We start from the raw sequence: 19,019 nt of genomic DNA, 5'->3' as shown, positions 1-19,019 counted from the left end.
CTCTAGTGCTTCCCTTTGGAAGCTGCACACTCTGAGTTGCAGACTGGGAGCTCTTCTGACGAGGCAGATGAAAGTGTGACTTAATCCAAGACTCAAATGCTCACCTTTGATAAAGGTGGCTCAGTTGTACTGGTGACATAGACAGGGCTGTTATCTCTTGGCTTTTCCTGTAAAAGATTCCCAGTGAAGAGCATGCTGCAGAATGCAAAGTGATTTACATTTCTGGTACAGTACACAACCCCAATCTACATATGCATTGTTAAATACCTTAAAATACCCTAAAAAGTGTCAGTGACTGTAGTTGGCCACTACTAAAAAAAGCAGATGTTTTCCTTTTGGCTGTATTGCAAATTTGATTTTAGCTGTCACTTCTGTAATCTTTCAACTGTGGAGCTTAAGTACTAAAGTTATTTAAACAGTTAATAACTAGTTAATAGTTAATTGTTTTAACAATCCCAGTTATAACATAGAGTTCTGTGCTGGTGTTCCTCCTGCTCACTTTTGCTTTCTCTTGTTTCAGACATATATTGTGCCACAAGCAGCAATTTTTCATCCCTCTGGTGCCCACGATGCATCCAGTGCCATGCTGAACAACATGAGGGTCTATGGCACTGTGTTCCTCATCCTGATGGCAGTGGTGGTGTTTGTAGGTGTCAAGTATGTCAACAAATTTGCTTCCCTCTTCCTGGCCTGTGTGGTAATATCCATCCTGTCCATTTATGCTGGAGCTATCAAGTCCATCTTTGATCCACCTGAATTCCCGTGAGTAGCGTTCCTGGATGGGGGCTGTAGCTTTGCCTGTGGCTCTGGAAGTTGGGCTTTCATGTGGGTTACTTAGAGCTTGTGCCTGATACTCTGGGGAAGCTCCTTTTTCTGAGAATTACTTCCAGTATTTTTGACTGTGCATAGTGGCAGTGTGCAGGGCTCATGGAACTGAAGTTTCTCAGGCTAAAATGAACATATTATTGCACTTAAATTTAAACTGTTTTGGTAGAAGGAAGTCTCGTGGTGAGGCTGATGGAGGCTGGCACTGCTCTGCTTCCTGCAAAGCCAGTCCAGTCCCTTGGCCTGCAGCTGCTGTGGTTGGAGTGATGGTGTAGCTGGGTTATTTCTGAGTTCTTAGGGAGCAGTTTGGCAGGCCCCTTTTCCCCAGCCAGTCAGACACCACACGCTGCCCTCCTGGCTGGAAACTGGTCCTGTGGTCAACTCCTTGCTGAGAAACTGGGCAGCTCTTGGGAGTGTGCTGTGGGGCTGTGTGAGGCTCCACAAAAGCTTCCCCTGTCTGTCAGGAGCCTGCCCTGCACCCAGCAGGAGCTCCTTGGCATGTTGGCAGCTAAACATGGGATCTGCTAAACATGGGATCTGCTAAACATGGGATCTGCTAAACATGGGATCTGCTAAACATGGGATCAGCTTCTTCAGCTCAGAGCTGGGGCAGCAGTGATGTGGATGTATGTGCTTTACCAGGAATGCAAACTGTGTTTGCTGATACTGCTGACAAGAGATGAATGGAATGGAAATAGGGCAGTTGGATCTGCATAATTATTCACATCTTGAGGTGCTTTGACCATAACTAAGTACTTGCAGCCCTCAGGTGTTCCCTTAGGATATTTAAGGCCCAATGGTGATAGTGTTTTACAACAGTGAAGGTTTACAGCAGTAAAAGTAAAGCAATGTCTCTACATCCCCCTCATTATCTCTTAGATTGTTCTTGAATGTTTTCCCTATCTTTCTTCTTGGAGTGTAATCCTTTTTTTTTTTTTCTGAAGTAATAAGATAGTGTATTTAATTTTATTTTTGTAGGGAAAGGCTTCTTGGAAGTTCCAGTTCACAGGCCTGCAAACTGTGCAAGAACAGCCCTGTGTTTTCCATTTTCCTGTCTTCAGTGATAAATAGGACCTGTGAAACAATTAAAATTGAATTAAAATTAATTAAAATTAAAATTGAAGAAGCTTTATTTTCCTGTGGGTGTTTTCTGACAGTGGGAAGAAAAGTTAAATGAACTTTTAGGAGCAGGAAGCTGTTACATCACTGTCTTGTGGAATTGTCTTTAGAGAAGTGGATTAAAAATTTTTCAGTGCTGAAACAAATGATGGTGGTTGTGGTTAAATGAAACAACAGGCAGTGGAGGATTTTAGCAATTAAGGACAATATCTGCTGACATGAAGAACCTTTGCTTATTGTGATTTTAATGTATGTTCCTAATTCTGAATCTAAAATGTCTGTATTGCAATTCAAGCATTGCAATTTAGAAACTGGGCTAATGAGATTCCAAATATCTTTAGATATTCTAAGTATCTAGTAATTTGAATTCTAATACTCTTCACATTTTTTCCACTCCAGTAGTTCTGTTTAACAAAAAAAAAGAAACCAATGCCAAACAACAACAACAAAAACCCCCGAAAGTTGTCCTAAATTATTCCTTTTTATTCTTTAACATAAATCAATCAAATTCCATGAATCAAAAAAGTAGCTTTATGTTTCTGGCCCTCAAAGGGACAGATACAGTCTTTGTTGTGCTACCACCATTCTTTTGAAGGTGAGAAATGATGTAGCACAGTAGAGGCTCTTGAAGTTTCCACATTATATAAAAGAATAAGTATGGGTAAGTGTGGATTTCATTTTCCCATCCCAAATCTCTGGTGTTCATGTTTCCCTTCCAGGATTTGCATGCTGGGCAACAGGACTCTGTCAAGAGATCAGTTTGATGTTTGTGCCAAAACTGTAGTTAAGGATAACATGACTGTGGCCTCCAAGCTCTGGGAACTCTTCTGCCACAGCACAAACTTAACCACTGAACACTGTGATGAATATTTCCTGATGAACAATGTCTCAGAGATAGCAGGAATTCCAGGAGCTGCTAGTGGCATCCTAATAGGTATGGTAGAACCTTTTTTTTTCCTAAAAGAGGAGGCATGCTGAGCAGCTGAAATGGGTCAAACTCTTCCCTGCTGGTTAAGAAAAAAGGAATGAAGAAATATGATTACAGTGAAGAAAATGGTCTTCAATAAAGAAAGTCTTATAACCTTTAAAAAGAGGAGATGGAACTTTTGTGCTGACACAGTACTTATCTCCTGTAAAATTGATTACATTTCCCTTGTTCATCTCATAATTTCAGTCAGCTGTAATTTTAAGTTATACTAACATGAATAAATTATTAAAATTTTTCAGAACTCCATAGTGACAGCTCTCTTTAGACAGGTGAAGATTATACCCTGAAAGATAAGAGTATTTTTATAGAAATAACGTGTGTCCTTCTTTGCCCACTCCTGAAGAAAGTGTAATTGAAAAGTGTTCATTATTGACAAGAACACCAGAGAGCAGGTACTGAGTGCCAAAGGTTCCCATTTCCACAGAAAGCAGCACTCTAGTTTCTAAGATTACAAGAAGACCTGGCATTTGTTAGTGGAATTTCAAATGCCAAACATATAATTCTGTAATTTTTTCACTGAGTGAAGAGCAAACCCATTTCTGTCTAGAAAATTGGTTGATATTGCTTTGCATTCTCTGAGCTACTGTGTTGTGTGGTGGCTCATAAAAATACTCAGTGTATTTCCTTTGGTTGAAGTAGGTATGAGGTTAAAACATGTTACATATAGTAATAATAAAGTTTAAGTTGCTTAGACTTCTGTAGACTATTGATACATATTTGTGGTTTTCCTGTGTTGGTCACTGATTGCATTTGTAACCCTCAGTTGTAAACCCATTCTAATGAGACCAGGTTTGAACTGAAACTTTCTTTTCTTTTCTGTGGTCTGATAATAACCTTGAAGACAACTTATGGAGCAATTATTTGGAGAAAGGAGAGATACTGGAGAGAGCACATCAGCCCTCTGTGGATGTGGCAGGCCAGAAGAGCAACCTGCACCTGTACGTGCTCTCGGATATCACCACGTCCTTCATGGTGCTGGTTGGCATCTTCTTCCCTTCAGTGACTGGTGAGAATGCTGGCATGAGGGAGCTGCTGGGGCTCTGAGCTTCCTCCTGCCCTGTGGTCTTACCAAAATGTACTTTCAGGTATCATGGCTGGTTCAAACAGATCAGGGGACCTCAAAGATGCACAGAAGTCCATCCCTGTTGGAACAATTCTTGCCATTGTCACCACGTCACTGGTCTGTATCCTTTTCAAATTGCTGGAGTGCTGGGACATTGTGTCTGATTTCTGGAACTGCTTTCAGCTCACCAAATTGTCAGTGCAAGTATGATTGGCCAGCAGGGAAAAACCCAAAACAACAGAACATTAATCCTAAAGCTGAAAGAATTGTAATTATTATCCCATTACTTTCCATCTTCTTTTTTTGTGGTGGATTCTTTTCTTTTGCATTCCCATTGCTGTTCTTTGCTACACAGTGATCTCTAGCTGTTCTTGCTGGTGGTTTACTTGGAGATTTTTTTGTTTTTTAGGTTGCAGTGAAACATTAAGATGAGGGGAGGCTTTAATGGGAGAGTTCATAATTTTGGTTCCTATTTTTAAAAGAAAGCCTTTTCTTTGGAGTGACTTTAAGGAGTATAGGTTTTCTTGAACATTTTAGAATAAGATAAGCTGGAGTCAGAAATTAGACAATGTTCCCAAATGTTTTTTCAGCTCTTCAGGGCTTAGGACAACAGAAGCTTTGCTTAGGAAGGACTGTCTTCATCTCTGCTCTCCTACTCAAGAAGAGATGAGCCAAGATCTTTCAGCTTTATCTAGCTCTTGGTGTCCTGAAGGACAATTTATCAACATAGAAAACTAAAAAAAAATAAGTCAAAAGAGTTTTGTGAATCAGTTTCACCAAAGGGCAGCTGGCTGAGACAGTGACTCTCCTGGAAATTCTGCTGTTTCATTCCTGTTTTTTTGCCAAAACTTGCCAAGCTGTAAATCAGGATGCAGCTTGCTTGTCCCAGCTCTTTAGGAGTGCAGCATTTCCCTGCTGTCACTTTGGGAACTGACCCTGTACCACGAAGTCAGCATTTCCTGTGGATGTAATAAATATTAAAAGAGGACACAGCCTTAACCCCCAGCTCTGCTGGCAGCTCTGGCCTCACCCAGTGGGTGACTGGATGTGTCCCTGTTCATGCCACACCAGGGTGACACTGTCACTTTCAGAAGGAGTGTTTCTCCTGTGATTGCAGTTTGTAACTTATAGTTGCATTTTGGGGTAGAATTCAAGATTTAACCGTTTGTGTGAACTTAATTCACAAGGTCAAAAACTTTACTGGAATGCCAGATCCAAAAAGCCTGAGGTATTTTGTACTCCCCAGTGCAGAAGCAGTGCAGTTAATGACAAACCTGGTAGCCAAAGACTTATTGGTGATGTGAATGCCAGCAGAGATACAAAAAAAGAATGTGCAAGGTAATGGTTTGCTGTATGTTCAAAATATCAGACACAGGAGAAGAAGAGAGAAAAGAAAGATTTTAATATCAGCTTCTGTACTAGCAGAAGATTAAATTGACATTTCAGTATAAAAATTCTTCATTTGAATTTTTTTCTCCTTTATCGTAGCATTTAAAGCTGTCTTTTTTAAAAACTGAAACTTAGAAGAAGCTTTCTCTGTAACATTAGGAGGTGCATGTGAGCAGTGAGGCATTAATTTCCTTGCCAGCTTTACCATGTACTTGTGGAGAAGCTGGAGTGCAAGTGCCACAGGATGGAGGCACATACTGTCCTTTCCACAATGCTTTCATCTACCACGTCTAAATAAATTCTGCTTCCTTAGCACACTCTGTTCTCCAGACTTCAGTTGTGTGTTATTATTTGGAGCCTGCATAGAAGGTGTTGTCCTAAGAGATAAGTAAGTGTTACTGCTTTAATGGTCTCCTTTGTTTTACTTTTTTTTACAGTGTAGGTGTGTTCTTGCCTGTTTTCTCTGTGTGCCCCACTCCTCTCCTTGTTGTTCTTTTCTTTTTTAATTATTTAAAAAATTTTTAAAAAAAAATTTTTACTTCTGGGTGCCTTTTAAACCATATTTGTGTGTAAATTGTAAGCAGAGTTTTTGGAATCTTCTTGCATTCCATTTGATATTTTGTGGCATAGCATCCTCAGATTTTCCATCCCGTGTCTTAGTAATTGAGGGGTTTTTTGGTAATTGTAAAAAAATAAGGTTGTGATAATAATACAAGAATTTTAAAATATGTGTAATGAAAAGAAGTGTTGAAATCAAGCTGGAGACACTTCCAATCTGTATATCAGGGATATTTGATTATTTGCATAGATATGAGATTATTTGATTCTTGGCTTAGATATGAGATTATTTGCTACTTTCTGTGTTCTCTAGTTAAGAAAATAATATAGTATTACTAGTAATACAGCACAGCATATTAAAAATGCAGTATTATTAATAATAGTATTTAAATGACACACTAAAAGTGCCCTGAAAACCCCAAAGATGAGTCTCAGGGCAGTGCTCAGAGTACGAGAGCGGGTGTGTTGCTGCTGCAGGTTTGGGGACGCGGTGAACAGGAACCTGGTGGTGGGCACGCTGTCCTGGCCCTCGCCCTGGGTCATCGTCATCGGCTCCTTCTTCTCCACCTGCGGCGCGGGGCTGCAGAGCCTCACCGGGGCGCCGCGCCTGCTGCAGGCCATCGCCAAGGACAACATCATCCCCTTCCTCTGGGTTCGTACCTGCACGGGCTCCCTGCTCCTGCTGCCTCGCCAGCTGCCTGCCTCACTGCGGGCCCTGAAAGTCAGATCTGCTCTCCCCAGTTTGCCCAGTGCTGAAGGGAGGGGCAGTAGTTTTTATTTCGATGGGTTTTTTTCCTTTTGTTGAAAACAAAGAATACTTTGAAGGATTTTTAACTAGACTTATGGGGTAAATTTATCTAGAAGTTGAACATTTAATTTTGTGAAGCATGGCAAGCCATTAGAATAATTGGACTCCTTGCACTAGAGAAGGAAGTATGAAGGAGAATTACTGTTGATTAAAAAAAAAATATAGTTTTCTTTTTTCCCATTACAACCTTATGAAATACCAGGAATATGTGCTTAATGTTTCTGTTTCTTCAGATCTTTGGTCATGGAAAAGCGAATGGTGAACCCACGTGGGCTCTTCTGTTAACAGCATTAATTGCTGAGCTGGGAATCCTCATTGCTTCACTTGACATGGTGGCTCCAATCCTCTCAATGTAAGAAACAGCCTGGTTGCTATCTCATGGGTGGGAATAGAAATGCTCTTGACTTTTGCTAGTTTGGTTGTTATTCAGAACTATGTCTTAAACCAGTAAAGCAAATTCCCAGAGCTGAGTTCCATGTCTGTAATTTCTATGAATCCTCTGACTTCAGGCTCTACATATAAATCTGTTTGTTTCTGTTCTGGAGTATTCTGTGAATGAGCAAGTTTTTATTATGTTTTTATTTGGTTTGAAAAAATGTTTTAATCACAGAACAGTGACAGCATTATGTTGTGAACAGATCTAACTTGATCCAATTAAAAAATTGTTTCAGCTACTTTATGCTGATAGTTCAGGCTAATAAAAATCAGAGGGGTAGGGGTACAGGGCATGGGACAGGGCAGGGGGGTTTTGACTTGAAATCAACCATGTAATCATAATATATGCCAGGATCTATAAATGTGCATGCTAAAAGGTTTTGCACTTCTGTTTTGCAGGTTTTTCTTGATGTGTTACCTCTTTGTTAATCTTGCATGTGCAGTCCAGACACTTCTGCGAACCCCGAACTGGCGGCCCCGCTTTAAATACTACCACTGGTGAGTGGAGGGCTGGCACCTCCTGAGCCTGCAGTCTGCACCTGGGAACCTTCTCAGGAGGGCAGGGAGCTCTTCTATTGCTCTGGGTATCAGTTGTACCCGAGAGCCAGACTCAGATATGTCATGGCACAAGAGTTTCATTTTAACAACAGAACGCTAAAACTGGTGGGACTGGGGACATCCGGGGCTTTACTTTCACTGCCAATTCAGCACAGACAGTTTAAATAAAAAAGACCAAGAATGCAATTGACTTGTTTTTTAAGCTTTTCTGCCCCACTACTTATTAATACCTTTGCTTTTTGTTTTAGGGCCCTCTCATTTTTAGGCATGAGCATTTGCCTGGCACTGATGTTCATTTCATCCTGGTATTATGCTTTGGTAGCTATGCTTATTGCAGGCATGATTTACAAGTACATTGAGTACCAAGGGTAAGTATTACCTGGATAAGAAAGGGTAAGAGGGAGGCTGGATCTCTTGAATGAATTATCTCTAGAGTCTTCACATTTGGAAAAGGAACTGTCCAGAGATTACTTGGAGGGCTTTCCTTATTAGTTAATTTTTGTTTTCATTATTTTACTGTGTCTCTGCTAAGCAAAAGTCCCTGAAATACTTTGTTGTTAAGCCTCTAAGGGTGTTAGGTGAAACATGAATCACAGGAAGTAGAAAGCTGGTTGGGATCTATCTGCTGTGTACTGAGCATGATTACTTCAGGCCCAGAAGAGCTGATGCCAACCATTATATTCCAATTTATCTGGTGCAAAGGTCTGTCTAGAACAGTCCTTGAAAAGTTGAATTGGCTGCTTGGGTTGCTGGAGATAGCATTGGACGGAGTCAGGCTGTAGTGTGGCTTTCTAACTTAATTTGGCCTAGGAACTAAATTGGGTGTTGAAATGCCAGGTGTTTGTATATGCTTGGGAAGCCTTCTCTGTAGTGTTGATTGCAAATTAAGCCCAGAATGGTGGTTCCTCATATATATTTGACTGAAACATTTTCACTTTTCTTTCGTGATCTGTGGTATGGCAGACATTCATGCACAAATTATAAATGTAGATGCCATACATATCATGGTATTAAACTCTCTGTAAGGTGCTCAGTTCTCTACAGCTAATGTAAGCATGCAGGTGAGTGCTCCTGGAGCCATGTGTTGGCTGAAGTGTTTGTTCTTCACAGAGCAGAGAAGGAGTGGGGTGATGGCATCCGGGGCCTGTCGCTCAGCGCTGCCAGATACGCCTTGCTCCGGCTGGAGGAGGGCCCTCCACACACCAAGAACTGGAGGTACTCACCCTGGACTGGTGAAATGGCTGGCATGGTTATTTGCTTACACTCAAGGAATTAAACTGGACCCTAAACGAGTGTGTGAACTTAAATGGCCAGGATATTAAAAAAGTGTTGAGTTTGCAGTAAGCTGTCCTGTCTGCAGTGACTACCAAGCTGGTACTGTGTGGACCCTGTATGGGCAGACCTTTAGTGCCCTTTGGATCTTTAACTGGACTCCAAATTGGTGAATTCAGAAGTGGAACCTGGGGAGACTGGAGGTCTGTGAGTACAGAGGTGTAGAGGCCAGGAAATGAGCAGTGGCCAACATTATTCCTTCTGATGTCATCCCTTCTTGGTGTTGAAAGCAGAGTGGGCGAGAGCCCTGTCTTGGTGTGGCATTGCACAGCCCCTGGGCTCTGAACAAGAGCAATAGGAATCCATCAAAGGCAGAGCTTTATAAATCTTTTTATACTTGTTCAGACAGAAGGTGACTGGATTTATTGTGTAGCAATACCTTAAGGAACAGCAGGCAGGTGGGATCTGTGTTTAGATGAAAATATTTGTGTTTTCCATGTGCCAGGTTTCTGGAGACAGAATACAGATATTTTCTTGGCACAAGAATCCTGATAGATCTGGGAGAACAGCCCTACAGTATGAACACTATGTGTGCTCCAATAGTACTTAAAAGAGCCTTGAAAAACATGCCTGTAAATAAAACACTAATGCAAGCCTCTCAAGCTGAGTCTATCAGCAGGTTTTATAACTCTCAGCACAATGCAGCAGCAGAATTCCCACCGTTTCACATCTACTTTTAACCAAGAGAAACAAAATATTAAGTAAAATCCCTCGAATGTGTGAGAGACAGAAAGAATGCTTCAGAGTTAAAATTTAAGCACAATATAAGTGATGAGAGGCAGTTTTACCTTTTATTGTTAAAATTTAAGTTAAAAAATACATTGTTTTTTTTATTTTCTCCAGGCCTCAGTTGCTGGTGCTTCTGAAACTTGATGAAGATTTGCATGTAAAATATCCTAGACTGTTAACGTTTGCATCCCAGCTGAAAGCTGGTAAAGGTTTGACTATCATAGGATCAGTCATCCAAGGGAATTTCTTGGAAACTTATGGAGAAGCCCAGGCTGCTGAGCAGGTCAGTGTCCTAAACCCTGAAGCAGAAAGGGGTGAGTGGGCAGGTAATGCAAAATTTTGTTTCGTAATCATACGTGGAAAAAAGCATCTTGATAAGGCTTCCATGAAACACAGAACAAGTTGAGCAGTGCTACAGCTGTTCAGTGAGGGACTTGCATAAATGTTTCAGCTGCCAGTTGTGCCTTTGGGATTGCAGATCAATGCTCACCATTGTAAACAGCTTTACTGCATAAAACTGCCTTCATTTATAGGCAATCATGACTGTAGAAGTTTCTGTATGCAACTTCATGGAGGGAAGGGGTCCATTTAGTTTTCTGAATATTCCAAGTGAAAAGCTTTTTGTGGAAAGAGTGATAAAGTAGTGGAATGGTCTGCCTGGGGAAGTGGTGGAGTCACCACCCCTGGATGTGGCACTTGGTGCTATGGGTTAGTTGAGGTGTTAGGGCATGGGTTGGACTTGATCTTAAAGGTCTCATCCAACCTAGTGATTCTGTGAGTTCAGTAACTGTTAAACTTAGCAAATGTGTTCTTTTTCAGTGTGTTGATAAATTTATTACAAAAAGCATCGAAGGATGGTCCTGAAAATTTTTTAATAAATTGCTTAATCTTCCTCATTGTGTAAACAAGACATCATAGCCCTGTTTGCATCTGTATAGCTTCAGTGTATTCGCTTTCTTCCCCAGAGGCTTTTTCTGTAGGAAAATTGTTACAAAAGGAAAGCTAATTAATGGGCTATGTGTTGATCGAGTTTATTTAGTTTTTAAACCAATTAAAGGTATACTTGCTCGTGTGGGGGATTAGGTGCTTATATTTGTAAATTTAATATAACACAGCATGTTATATGGAAATCTGAAACTGGAAATCCAAATGAAGTCAATTTGCCTTGGGTTTAAAAAGGTGAATGTTATAGAATTAGAAAATGGGAAGTAGAATAGTTCCACAGATACCACTATCTACTAATATGAATAAGAGATGATACCACAAACCAAAAAATCCTTACTTTAATCTGTTAGAAATGCTGATGTCTGGAAAGAAACTGTGTTTTAAACAAGTGGGTGTTTTCCCTTTTGTTTTATAAAGGAAATCTGATGAGCAGAACTTTGCATTGTAATATGTTTTACCTATGGACATGTGAACCCGGAATTTGCATTGTAATTTCATGACAGAAATATTCTGTCTATAAAGGAGTTCTTTTTGGAAAGGAAAACTGAGATTTTTCCTTGTCTGTCTTTCAGACTATTAAGAATATGATGGAAATTGAGAAGGTGAAAGGATTTTGTCAAGTAGTTGTCGCCAATAAAGTTCGAGAAGGAATTGCTCACTTGATCCAGTCCTGTGGACTCGGTGGCATGAAGCACAACACTGTGGTTTTGGGGTGGCCCTATGGCTGGAGACAGAGTGAAGATCCAAGGTCTTGGAAGACATTTATAGGTGAGCTTTAAAGGTTTGGTGTGATCAGAAATTGTGAACAGAGATGTTAATTACACACATGTGATTTTAACAGAATCTCTGTAAGATTGGTTTTGAGTTTGTCTTTTTTTCTAGTATTGATGGAGAAGCAGGTATTTTCTCACAAAACTGCTCTGTTTGAAATACCAGTTCCTTTAGGCAGAAGACCTAAGAAAGATCTTGAAAGATTAATCTAGTAGCTAAAACTCCTGTTTCTAATGAATGGTTAAAAAATTATGGGCTTGAGACTTGCCGGTTTTGTGGCAAACCAGCCAGGTTTTGTTTCCTAGATAATCCCTGTTTTGTCAGTGGTTCTAACCGATCCTTCTCTAGTGGATAACACTCTCCTTTGCCTCTCTCTTCTTCTACTGTGTTCCAGTTGCCTAATCAAATTAGAACAGAGCAGATGCTGTCTCCTCATACTTAGCTTTGAAGGTTGCTGCTTTACTTTCCAGTGTGAAATAAGGCTTGTGTTCCTTGAGTCTGCTTATCCTGGCTTTGTCACGGGGACTGACCTGTCTGTGCAAGCCTTGCTGTACATACTTTTCTTTAGTTAAGTGATGACTTCTGTGGTTGGCTGACACTTGCTCAGTGAGTAGTGTTTTTCTAGCCATAAGTGACTGCTGCAGAATTGGAAGTAACTGTGTTCTTCCCCTGCTGGGCAGGTACTGTTCGCTGCACAACCGCAGCTCATCTGGCTCTGCTGGTTCCCAAAAATGTCTCTTTCTACCCCAGCAACCACGAGCGTTACAACGAAGGCAACATTGATGTGTGGTGGATTGTGCATGATGGAGGCATGTTGATGTTGCTTCCTTTTCTTCTCAAACAGCACAAAGTAAGCAGCTACGCAGAGAGTGCCCCCCACCTATTTCTGCATTCTTTAGTTTAAAGAAACATGGTCCAGTTGTAGAGCCTGTATTGATAAATGAGAATGGACATGTTGCTAAGTTTCTGTTTTGTAGAGCAAAGTGTTATTGGTTCAAATAACTGAGAGTTGGTGTTCCCTCACCAGGTTTGGAGAAAATGCAAAATGAGAATTTTTACTGTTGCTCAGATGGATGATAACAGCATCCAGATGAAAAAAGATTTGGCTACCTTCCTCTATCAGCTCCGAATAGAGGCAGAGGTAGAAGTGGTAGAAATGGTAAGGGAATTGAGCCCATTTTTCACTTTATTATGCATGTGATGATGTTTGGTTATGACTTGATTGCAATATTTGTTCTTATTTCTGCAGCACAATAGTGATATCTCAGCATATACTTATGAGAGAACTCTTATGATGGAGCAGAGATCTCAGATGCTGAGGCAAATGAGGCTGACAAAAACTGAGAGGGAAAGGGAGGTATGTCATTTGTGGTTGCTCTCTGTGGGCTGCTGAGGGGGATGACACAAAGGGCCTTCCTAGCAGTGTGTTATGTAGCTGCTGCTTAAATTTAACTCCTGTGCTCTAAAGATGTAAGGAAATACTTTTAGTGCAGCTTTTTTTGTTTCCCAAAATTGCATGTAGTTCTTGTTTTTTTTTTTCTTTATATCCGGTATTTGTCTCAATTTATAGCATATCCTGTTTTCCTACTGAAGATGTCTTTCCAGTTTGGACTTGTAGGACATGTGACTATGATGTCTATGACATGTAGCTATGAAAGATGATCCATCTTTTCTGCATGGGTTTGTTAAGATTTTTTTTTTTTTTTTTTTAGTTGTCAAAACTAAAATACATTTTTTTGGGGCTGGTCTTGTCTGTTGTTCCTGACCATGTCACGATGTGAGCTGGACTGACATTTTTTTCTTGTATAGATGCAGGCTTCTGTCAGTCCAAATTCTGCTTGGCTTACACCCATCAAAACTGTTCAAAGTCAGTTTGGTATGTAAGACTTTTGGCTAGGGCAGATGTCTGGTATCAGAACTCTCCTGAGGGCTAAATTGAGTGAGCAAAATAAAAGATAGAATGGAACAAAAGGTCTGTAATTATTTAATGCCTACCAGAGAACATAAAATCAAGTCTTAGTTCACCTGGTCACTCGTGTGCCCTCCAGGCTCAGCTTGTCAAGGACAGACATTCAATAGCACGTTTGGAGAGCCTCTACTCAGATGAGGAAGATGAGGGGGACCCTGTTCCTGAGAATATCCAGATGACCTGGACAAAGGAGAAATGTGATGCTGAGAAGCGGAACCGAGGCAGTGCTGTGGGGAGCTTCAGGGATCTCATCACCATTAAGCCGTGAGTCTTCTCTAAGTCTACACTTTGCATCTCTTGAAGCTCTACATGTGCTGTGCTTTTATTATCTTTTGTTTCCTCATCCTTGGTTTGGACTTGTGCTGTAAAGATTGAGACCTGGCTATGAAAAGACAGCAGTTAGCCTCTCCAGAAACCTCTAACCAATCAAATGTGCACACATCCCTCAGTATTTCACTTGGTATAGCCAAATGCTAAAGTGGAACTGTTAAATCCTGTGACAACTTCCCTACTGTCTCCCAAATCCCTCAATGAAACACCCTGATAATTTCACTGATCTAATCAGAATTTAAAAGAAAAGGTGATAATTTCACTGTCTAGTGTGTGGTGTGGATGTTTAACCCACAAAGAAGAAGCTGTGGAGATGGTGATGAATGACTTGGAGCAGCATCTGTGTGTGATAAACCCTCTGAGAGTTGCTGCTGCAGGAGCACTGGTGTGTAACAGCAGCTGGGCTGCTACCACTGAAGAGTGAGAAGTAAAGGTCTGTTATGGCTTTGTGTAAAACTGTGTGAATCTCCTGTGACTTCTTTGTTGTCCTACATCTCACATGAAGAGCTCAGTTTTGCATACTTGGCAAAGTTCCAGATTTTTTTTCCTCATAAATCAGAATTCAAATCTGTTTTAGGCTGAATCCTACTGTAGAAATTCTGCTGAATTTGGTGTTAACTACCTGTACTTTTTCCTCTTCCATGCTTTCAGAGGGTGGGAAATCGTGTAAGTTTGTTATTTAAATTAGAAGTACATTAAGATGGTTGAGAGGAAAGGCTTAATTTCCTCAGATAAAAGCAGGAAAACTGTGTGTACTGATGGAAAAGGCACTAGAGTTGAGCAGTCTCAGCAATGTTTTAAAGGGAGCAGGATTAGCTACTTAAGCTAAGTATCATTATAAGTAGGATGTAACAAACTACAAGAGTTGTCCTGATGAGAACTAAGGATAGAAAACAATTCCAGTCTGAACCTATTTTCCTAAGCAGAGTATGACACAAGGAGGAGGAAATATTACTCATTTAGAGAAGTCTCATTGCACAACACTGCTAGGATGTTAGTTCTGGCAGTTTCTGGGCACTAAACAAGCCCTTTCTTGTAGCCTACACCTTCAGATCACTGGGGAGATGCCAGTTTTAAATATCACCTTAGAGAAAACCACACATTTAGTTTTCATCTTCCTTCCCAAAACTATACATAGCTAACAACTGCTATGTTCCTGCTGCTGGCTTTTTCCTCACTTCTGTAAACATAATCTGGCCTCAGTGTTGTCCCTGGCTTTCTGAAGCTGATGTGGTAAAGACAGAGGGTGTCCTTGATCCAAATTGAGTAAGAACATGAAGTAACAGGGAGGTAATTCACAGTGGTAAATTATTCTGTTAGCATAATAAACATGGTTCTTCCTACCACATTTTCTTTCTGTGCATATAAATTATTTCTTTGCAAATCTGAATATTCAGAAGACCAGCAAGGTTATTAAAGAGTTTCACTCATCATGCAAAGCTGAATCAATGAAAGCACAGATTTATATTTCATTTGTTTCTACTAATACTTATTTTTATTACATTAAAATGAAGACAAAAACTCAAGTGGAAAAGCCTCAAAAGTATAAATATATTCTAATATATAAACTTGGATAAGTTTATTTATTTCTGTATTCCTTTTATGTTACCAGAATAATGGTTGATTTCATGTAAGAAGGCTTGAAATCCCCAAAGATTACTTTTGAGTTTTATTCTTGCATGAATTGATGTTATTTTGTGTTAATATATTCCAAATAATTAATGCTTTTACCTCTCTTAGCCTGGATTCTTATGGAGCGGAGGTGTGTGAGATTATGCTGCACCTATTTCCCTTTTCTCCCCTAGCTTTTGAACTAAGTGGCTGCTCAAGTTTGAAAATGTGATTGAGATTTTAGAGACATCTGGGTAAAAGTGTTTCCTGTAAACAGCCAGGCAGAGAGATTGGTTAGTGTCCTGAAGGAGGGCTTAACATCCATGTAACCCTCCAGAAAAGCCCCTTACATCCATCCTGTTCTGGGCTGCCATCCTGTTTCCCTGTCCTGTGACTGCAGTCTGTAGTGGCCCAGCCTTCCTCTGGAGATGCCAACTGCTGTTCAGCACCAGGAGGGAAGTGTGCTCCTGGCAAGTGTGGCTGAGCACAGTGGTGCCAGGCTCCTGCTGGTCCCCAGGCCACTGGGGGAGTTTGGTGCTGCTGGTTCTGGAGAGGTGCCTGTGCTGCCAGGGCTGAGGGCTCCTGGCAGGGCTGCCCACATGGGAGGCCCTGCAGTCAGGACTGACCCTGGTTGAAGAGCACATCCCCTAGTGCAACTGTGTTCTAATTTCTTATGCCACACTAAATCATCTTTATCAAGACTGCTTTTTGAAGAGCAGTGTAACTTTCTAAACCGGACTTGACTCCAGAGATCTTAAAACCAGCAGACTAGCTGTACCTGAGTAAGTCTGGGAAATGTCTTATGCATCTTCATCATGAAGTTTGAAGGAAATCGCTGTGTGGAGCTGACATTGAACAGGATATTTAGGAAATTTCAGTATGCTTTTTGAGGAATTGAGTGTTCAGAGGTGTGTTTCTGACAGTAAGTCTGAATGTGCTTCTCCTACAGGAACCAGTCCAATGTCCGAAGGATGCACACAGCAGTGAAGCTCAATGAAGTCATTGTAAATAGGTCCCATGATGCCAGACTTGTGCTCCTCAACATGCCTGGTCCTCCAAAGAATACTGATGGAGATGAAAACTGTATCCTTTCAGGCAAGGCCTGGGCCACGCAGAAGGTTTTTCTTTAGTCTGTTCTCTTGAATTCACTTGGCCACCAGTGCTGTTGAGCTGTAATATGTGACCAAGTTTTCCCTGAGTGGAGGGTACTGGCTTGTGGCTGCAAGATGGTAATTGCTTATAACACAAACTCACAGTATTTTGGTCCTTGGAGGGATACCTGCATTAAGTGAGATCAGAGCTGAGGGCTGTGAGCTGGCCCTGGTCTAACTCCTGTGTGTTTTGGTTTTGGTGCATTTTGTCCTTGACTTGACTGAACCAGACATGGAGTTTCTCGAAGTCTTGACTGAGGGTCTGGAGAGAGTACTGCTTGTGAGAGGTGGTGGCCGAGAAGTCATCACCATTTACTCCTGATTTAGAAGCTTCTAACCCTGGGCTACATTTTCCTTCTTGGCCATTACGGACATTCCAGTTCTAAACAGAGAAGAAAAAAAGGTTTTTCGCCTAACTTTCTCCTCATCCAGTCCTGTTCATTGTTTTTCCATTTGCAACATACATATCTTTTGGGATTGCAGTATTTGTTACACCATCCAATTAGCAACATAAATTGTGAAGCTGCCACATTATTCAGTTTCTGCTTTGGTACCCCAGCATTTGTGCATGTAGTTTTAACACTAAACCTATTTTTAGTCAGCACTGCTATGTGCAGTATTTTTAGTAACTGTATGTAAAGTTAGGACATGAAAGCCAGTTACTGTAAAAAGATTAAAAAAGCTTTTTATATTAGGTTTGGGGGATAGAAGTGCATTATATAGCAGCTAGTTTCTGCTGAAGTTCAGCTATAAAGCATTTTCTAAGAGCACACTGAATTAAGAGAGGACTGAAAAAGCTTTCCTTTTCTGGGTTTATTTCCAGAACTAAACTCTCAGTATTGGGTAAGAATTTATACTTTTAATACATTTATTGATAGAGATTTAAATAAATTATGTTGACCTAGTTGAAATTATGTATGTAGCTTGCTAAAAGTTTTGTTGCTTCTGAGACTTCAGGTTCTGTGAGGCCAGATCCCTATTTATTTTTGTATTTATTTGTCAGAAATATTGGATATGCAGATGCAGACTGTTTAGGAGAACAGAGATCTCACAATAAATTCTGAATCACCAGTGGATTGAAGGACCAGTCCTGTGCAGTTCTTCCATGCTTTAAATTTCTTGCAGACCATCCATCAAAAGTACTTTGGGCATGTTGGAGTCCCGTGTAGAGCCAGGTGCTGAGCTGCACGCACAGCGATGGGATTGCACTTGCACAAGTACAGGGACCTGCTGCTTCATTGTATGCTTTATGCCCTTAGAGGGAAAAGAAGACAAGAAGACCTATATTAACCAATAAGTCTCTGGAGATTTTATCAAGCCCATTAAGTTGTACTTTATGTACAGAACATTCGTATTTTTTCAATAAAATGTTGCATACACTTTGAACCTGCTCTCTGTTCTGTGTGTGGGGTGGGTTGGGTTGTGCAGGTGGAGCCTCTGCCTGGTCCAACACTGGCACTGCTGGACCCACCAGCTGAGGGCCAAGGGGCTGGGTGCTCACCCAGATGGCACAAGTCGTGCATGGGCGTGCTGCCAGCTTGGACTTGAGAGCAGCTGGGTGTGTGTGTGAGGAGGGAAGCCTCTGGCACTGCTAGAGTCCCCAGCACACAGAGCTCTGCACCTGTAGACTATTGAACACACACAAGCTGAGAGATTTCTGTGTCTGGCAGAGTGGTGATCCAAACCAGGGGCAGGTGTGAGCTAACATCCCTGGGACCTGGAAAAAGGGAAGGGATTGACCCATTTCTGTCCCATGGGCTCTGGCTAGGTGGTGTGCTCGTTCTGCTGTGCTGGTACTCCTGGGTGTTTCACTGATCACAGCATGACCATTTGTGTGAGAGATGCAAATTTGATAAACTATCCGGGCTTTTGTCTTGAATAACTTAATAAAAATGCTGTTCATAGGAGTTTGACAGTTAAAGCCTGTTTGTTCTCTCTGTAAAGGACATACCTGATGGGATCAGGAAGGTATTCATCTGTGCCAGGATCCCTTTGAGACAACAGCCAGGAAATACCTCTGGGAGTGCTCTCTATTGGGTTTTCTATTTTAACAAGCCCTTGCTTTTTTGATTTTGAAAGCCAAAATTAATATCACACTTTCAAACCGATGAAAAGAATAAAGCTTTCTTATTTGCAACTACTCTGCTATTTGTACAGATTATTTTTGCATCCTCAGAGCACTGAGTAATGGAGTGCAAGTATACAGCAATTTTGATAGTTAGCATCTATTTGCAAACATTCTTTTATATGAGTAATAATAGGAAATCTTTTGTTCCTCAGACTTTTACCAAATGTGATCTCATTCAAGCACTCTGAGAAATACATACACCTTTTCCTTATGGAATTTTATGCAATTGGATGATGACTCCCCCTCACAAAAGGATTTCAGTGCCATCTGTTACCTGACCCAAGTAATCTGTTTGTGGCTCATTGTGTTT

The 19,019-nt window shown here is 40.9% G+C and overlaps 1 protein-coding gene across 2 annotated transcripts in view; it reads left to right on the top strand.

Moving 5' to 3' along the window:
- Positions 1 to 17,967, top strand: part of SLC12A4 (solute carrier family 12 member 4) — a 46,805-nt gene extending 28,838 nt beyond the window's left edge. For both annotated transcript variants that reach the window (XM_059857125.1, XM_059857126.1), the window contains 18 exons: positions 521 to 762; positions 2,664 to 2,878; positions 3,774 to 3,938; positions 4,018 to 4,116; positions 5,715 to 5,772; positions 6,420 to 6,594; positions 6,984 to 7,102; positions 7,585 to 7,683; positions 7,992 to 8,111; positions 8,854 to 8,958; positions 9,919 to 10,087; positions 11,322 to 11,517; positions 12,201 to 12,370; positions 12,548 to 12,679; positions 12,770 to 12,877; positions 13,569 to 13,753; positions 16,380 to 16,513; positions 16,812 to 17,967. In XM_059857125.1, the coding sequence (XP_059713108.1) occupies positions 521 to 762; positions 2,664 to 2,878; positions 3,774 to 3,938; positions 4,018 to 4,116; positions 5,715 to 5,772; positions 6,420 to 6,594; positions 6,984 to 7,102; positions 7,585 to 7,683; positions 7,992 to 8,111; positions 8,854 to 8,958; positions 9,919 to 10,087; positions 11,322 to 11,517; positions 12,201 to 12,370; positions 12,548 to 12,679; positions 12,770 to 12,877; positions 13,569 to 13,753; positions 16,380 to 16,513; positions 16,812 to 16,903 (2,583 nt within the window). In that variant the 3' untranslated portion in view covers positions 16,904 to 17,967. The remainder of the gene's footprint in view (positions 1 to 520; positions 763 to 2,663; positions 2,879 to 3,773; positions 3,939 to 4,017; positions 4,117 to 5,714; positions 5,773 to 6,419; positions 6,595 to 6,983; positions 7,103 to 7,584; positions 7,684 to 7,991; positions 8,112 to 8,853; positions 8,959 to 9,918; positions 10,088 to 11,321; positions 11,518 to 12,200; positions 12,371 to 12,547; positions 12,680 to 12,769; positions 12,878 to 13,568; positions 13,754 to 16,379; positions 16,514 to 16,811) is intronic.
- The last annotated feature ends 1,052 nt before the right edge of the window (positions 17,968 to 19,019 follow it).

This window comes from Haemorhous mexicanus, chromosome 12 (genome assembly GCF_027477595.1).
Source record: "Haemorhous mexicanus isolate bHaeMex1 chromosome 12, bHaeMex1.pri, whole genome shotgun sequence".
NCBI classification, from domain to species: domain Eukaryota; kingdom Metazoa; phylum Chordata; class Aves; order Passeriformes; family Fringillidae; genus Haemorhous; species Haemorhous mexicanus.
The sequence above is the reverse complement of the archived record's forward strand: the minus strand, read 5'-3'. Positions and strand labels throughout refer to the sequence as shown.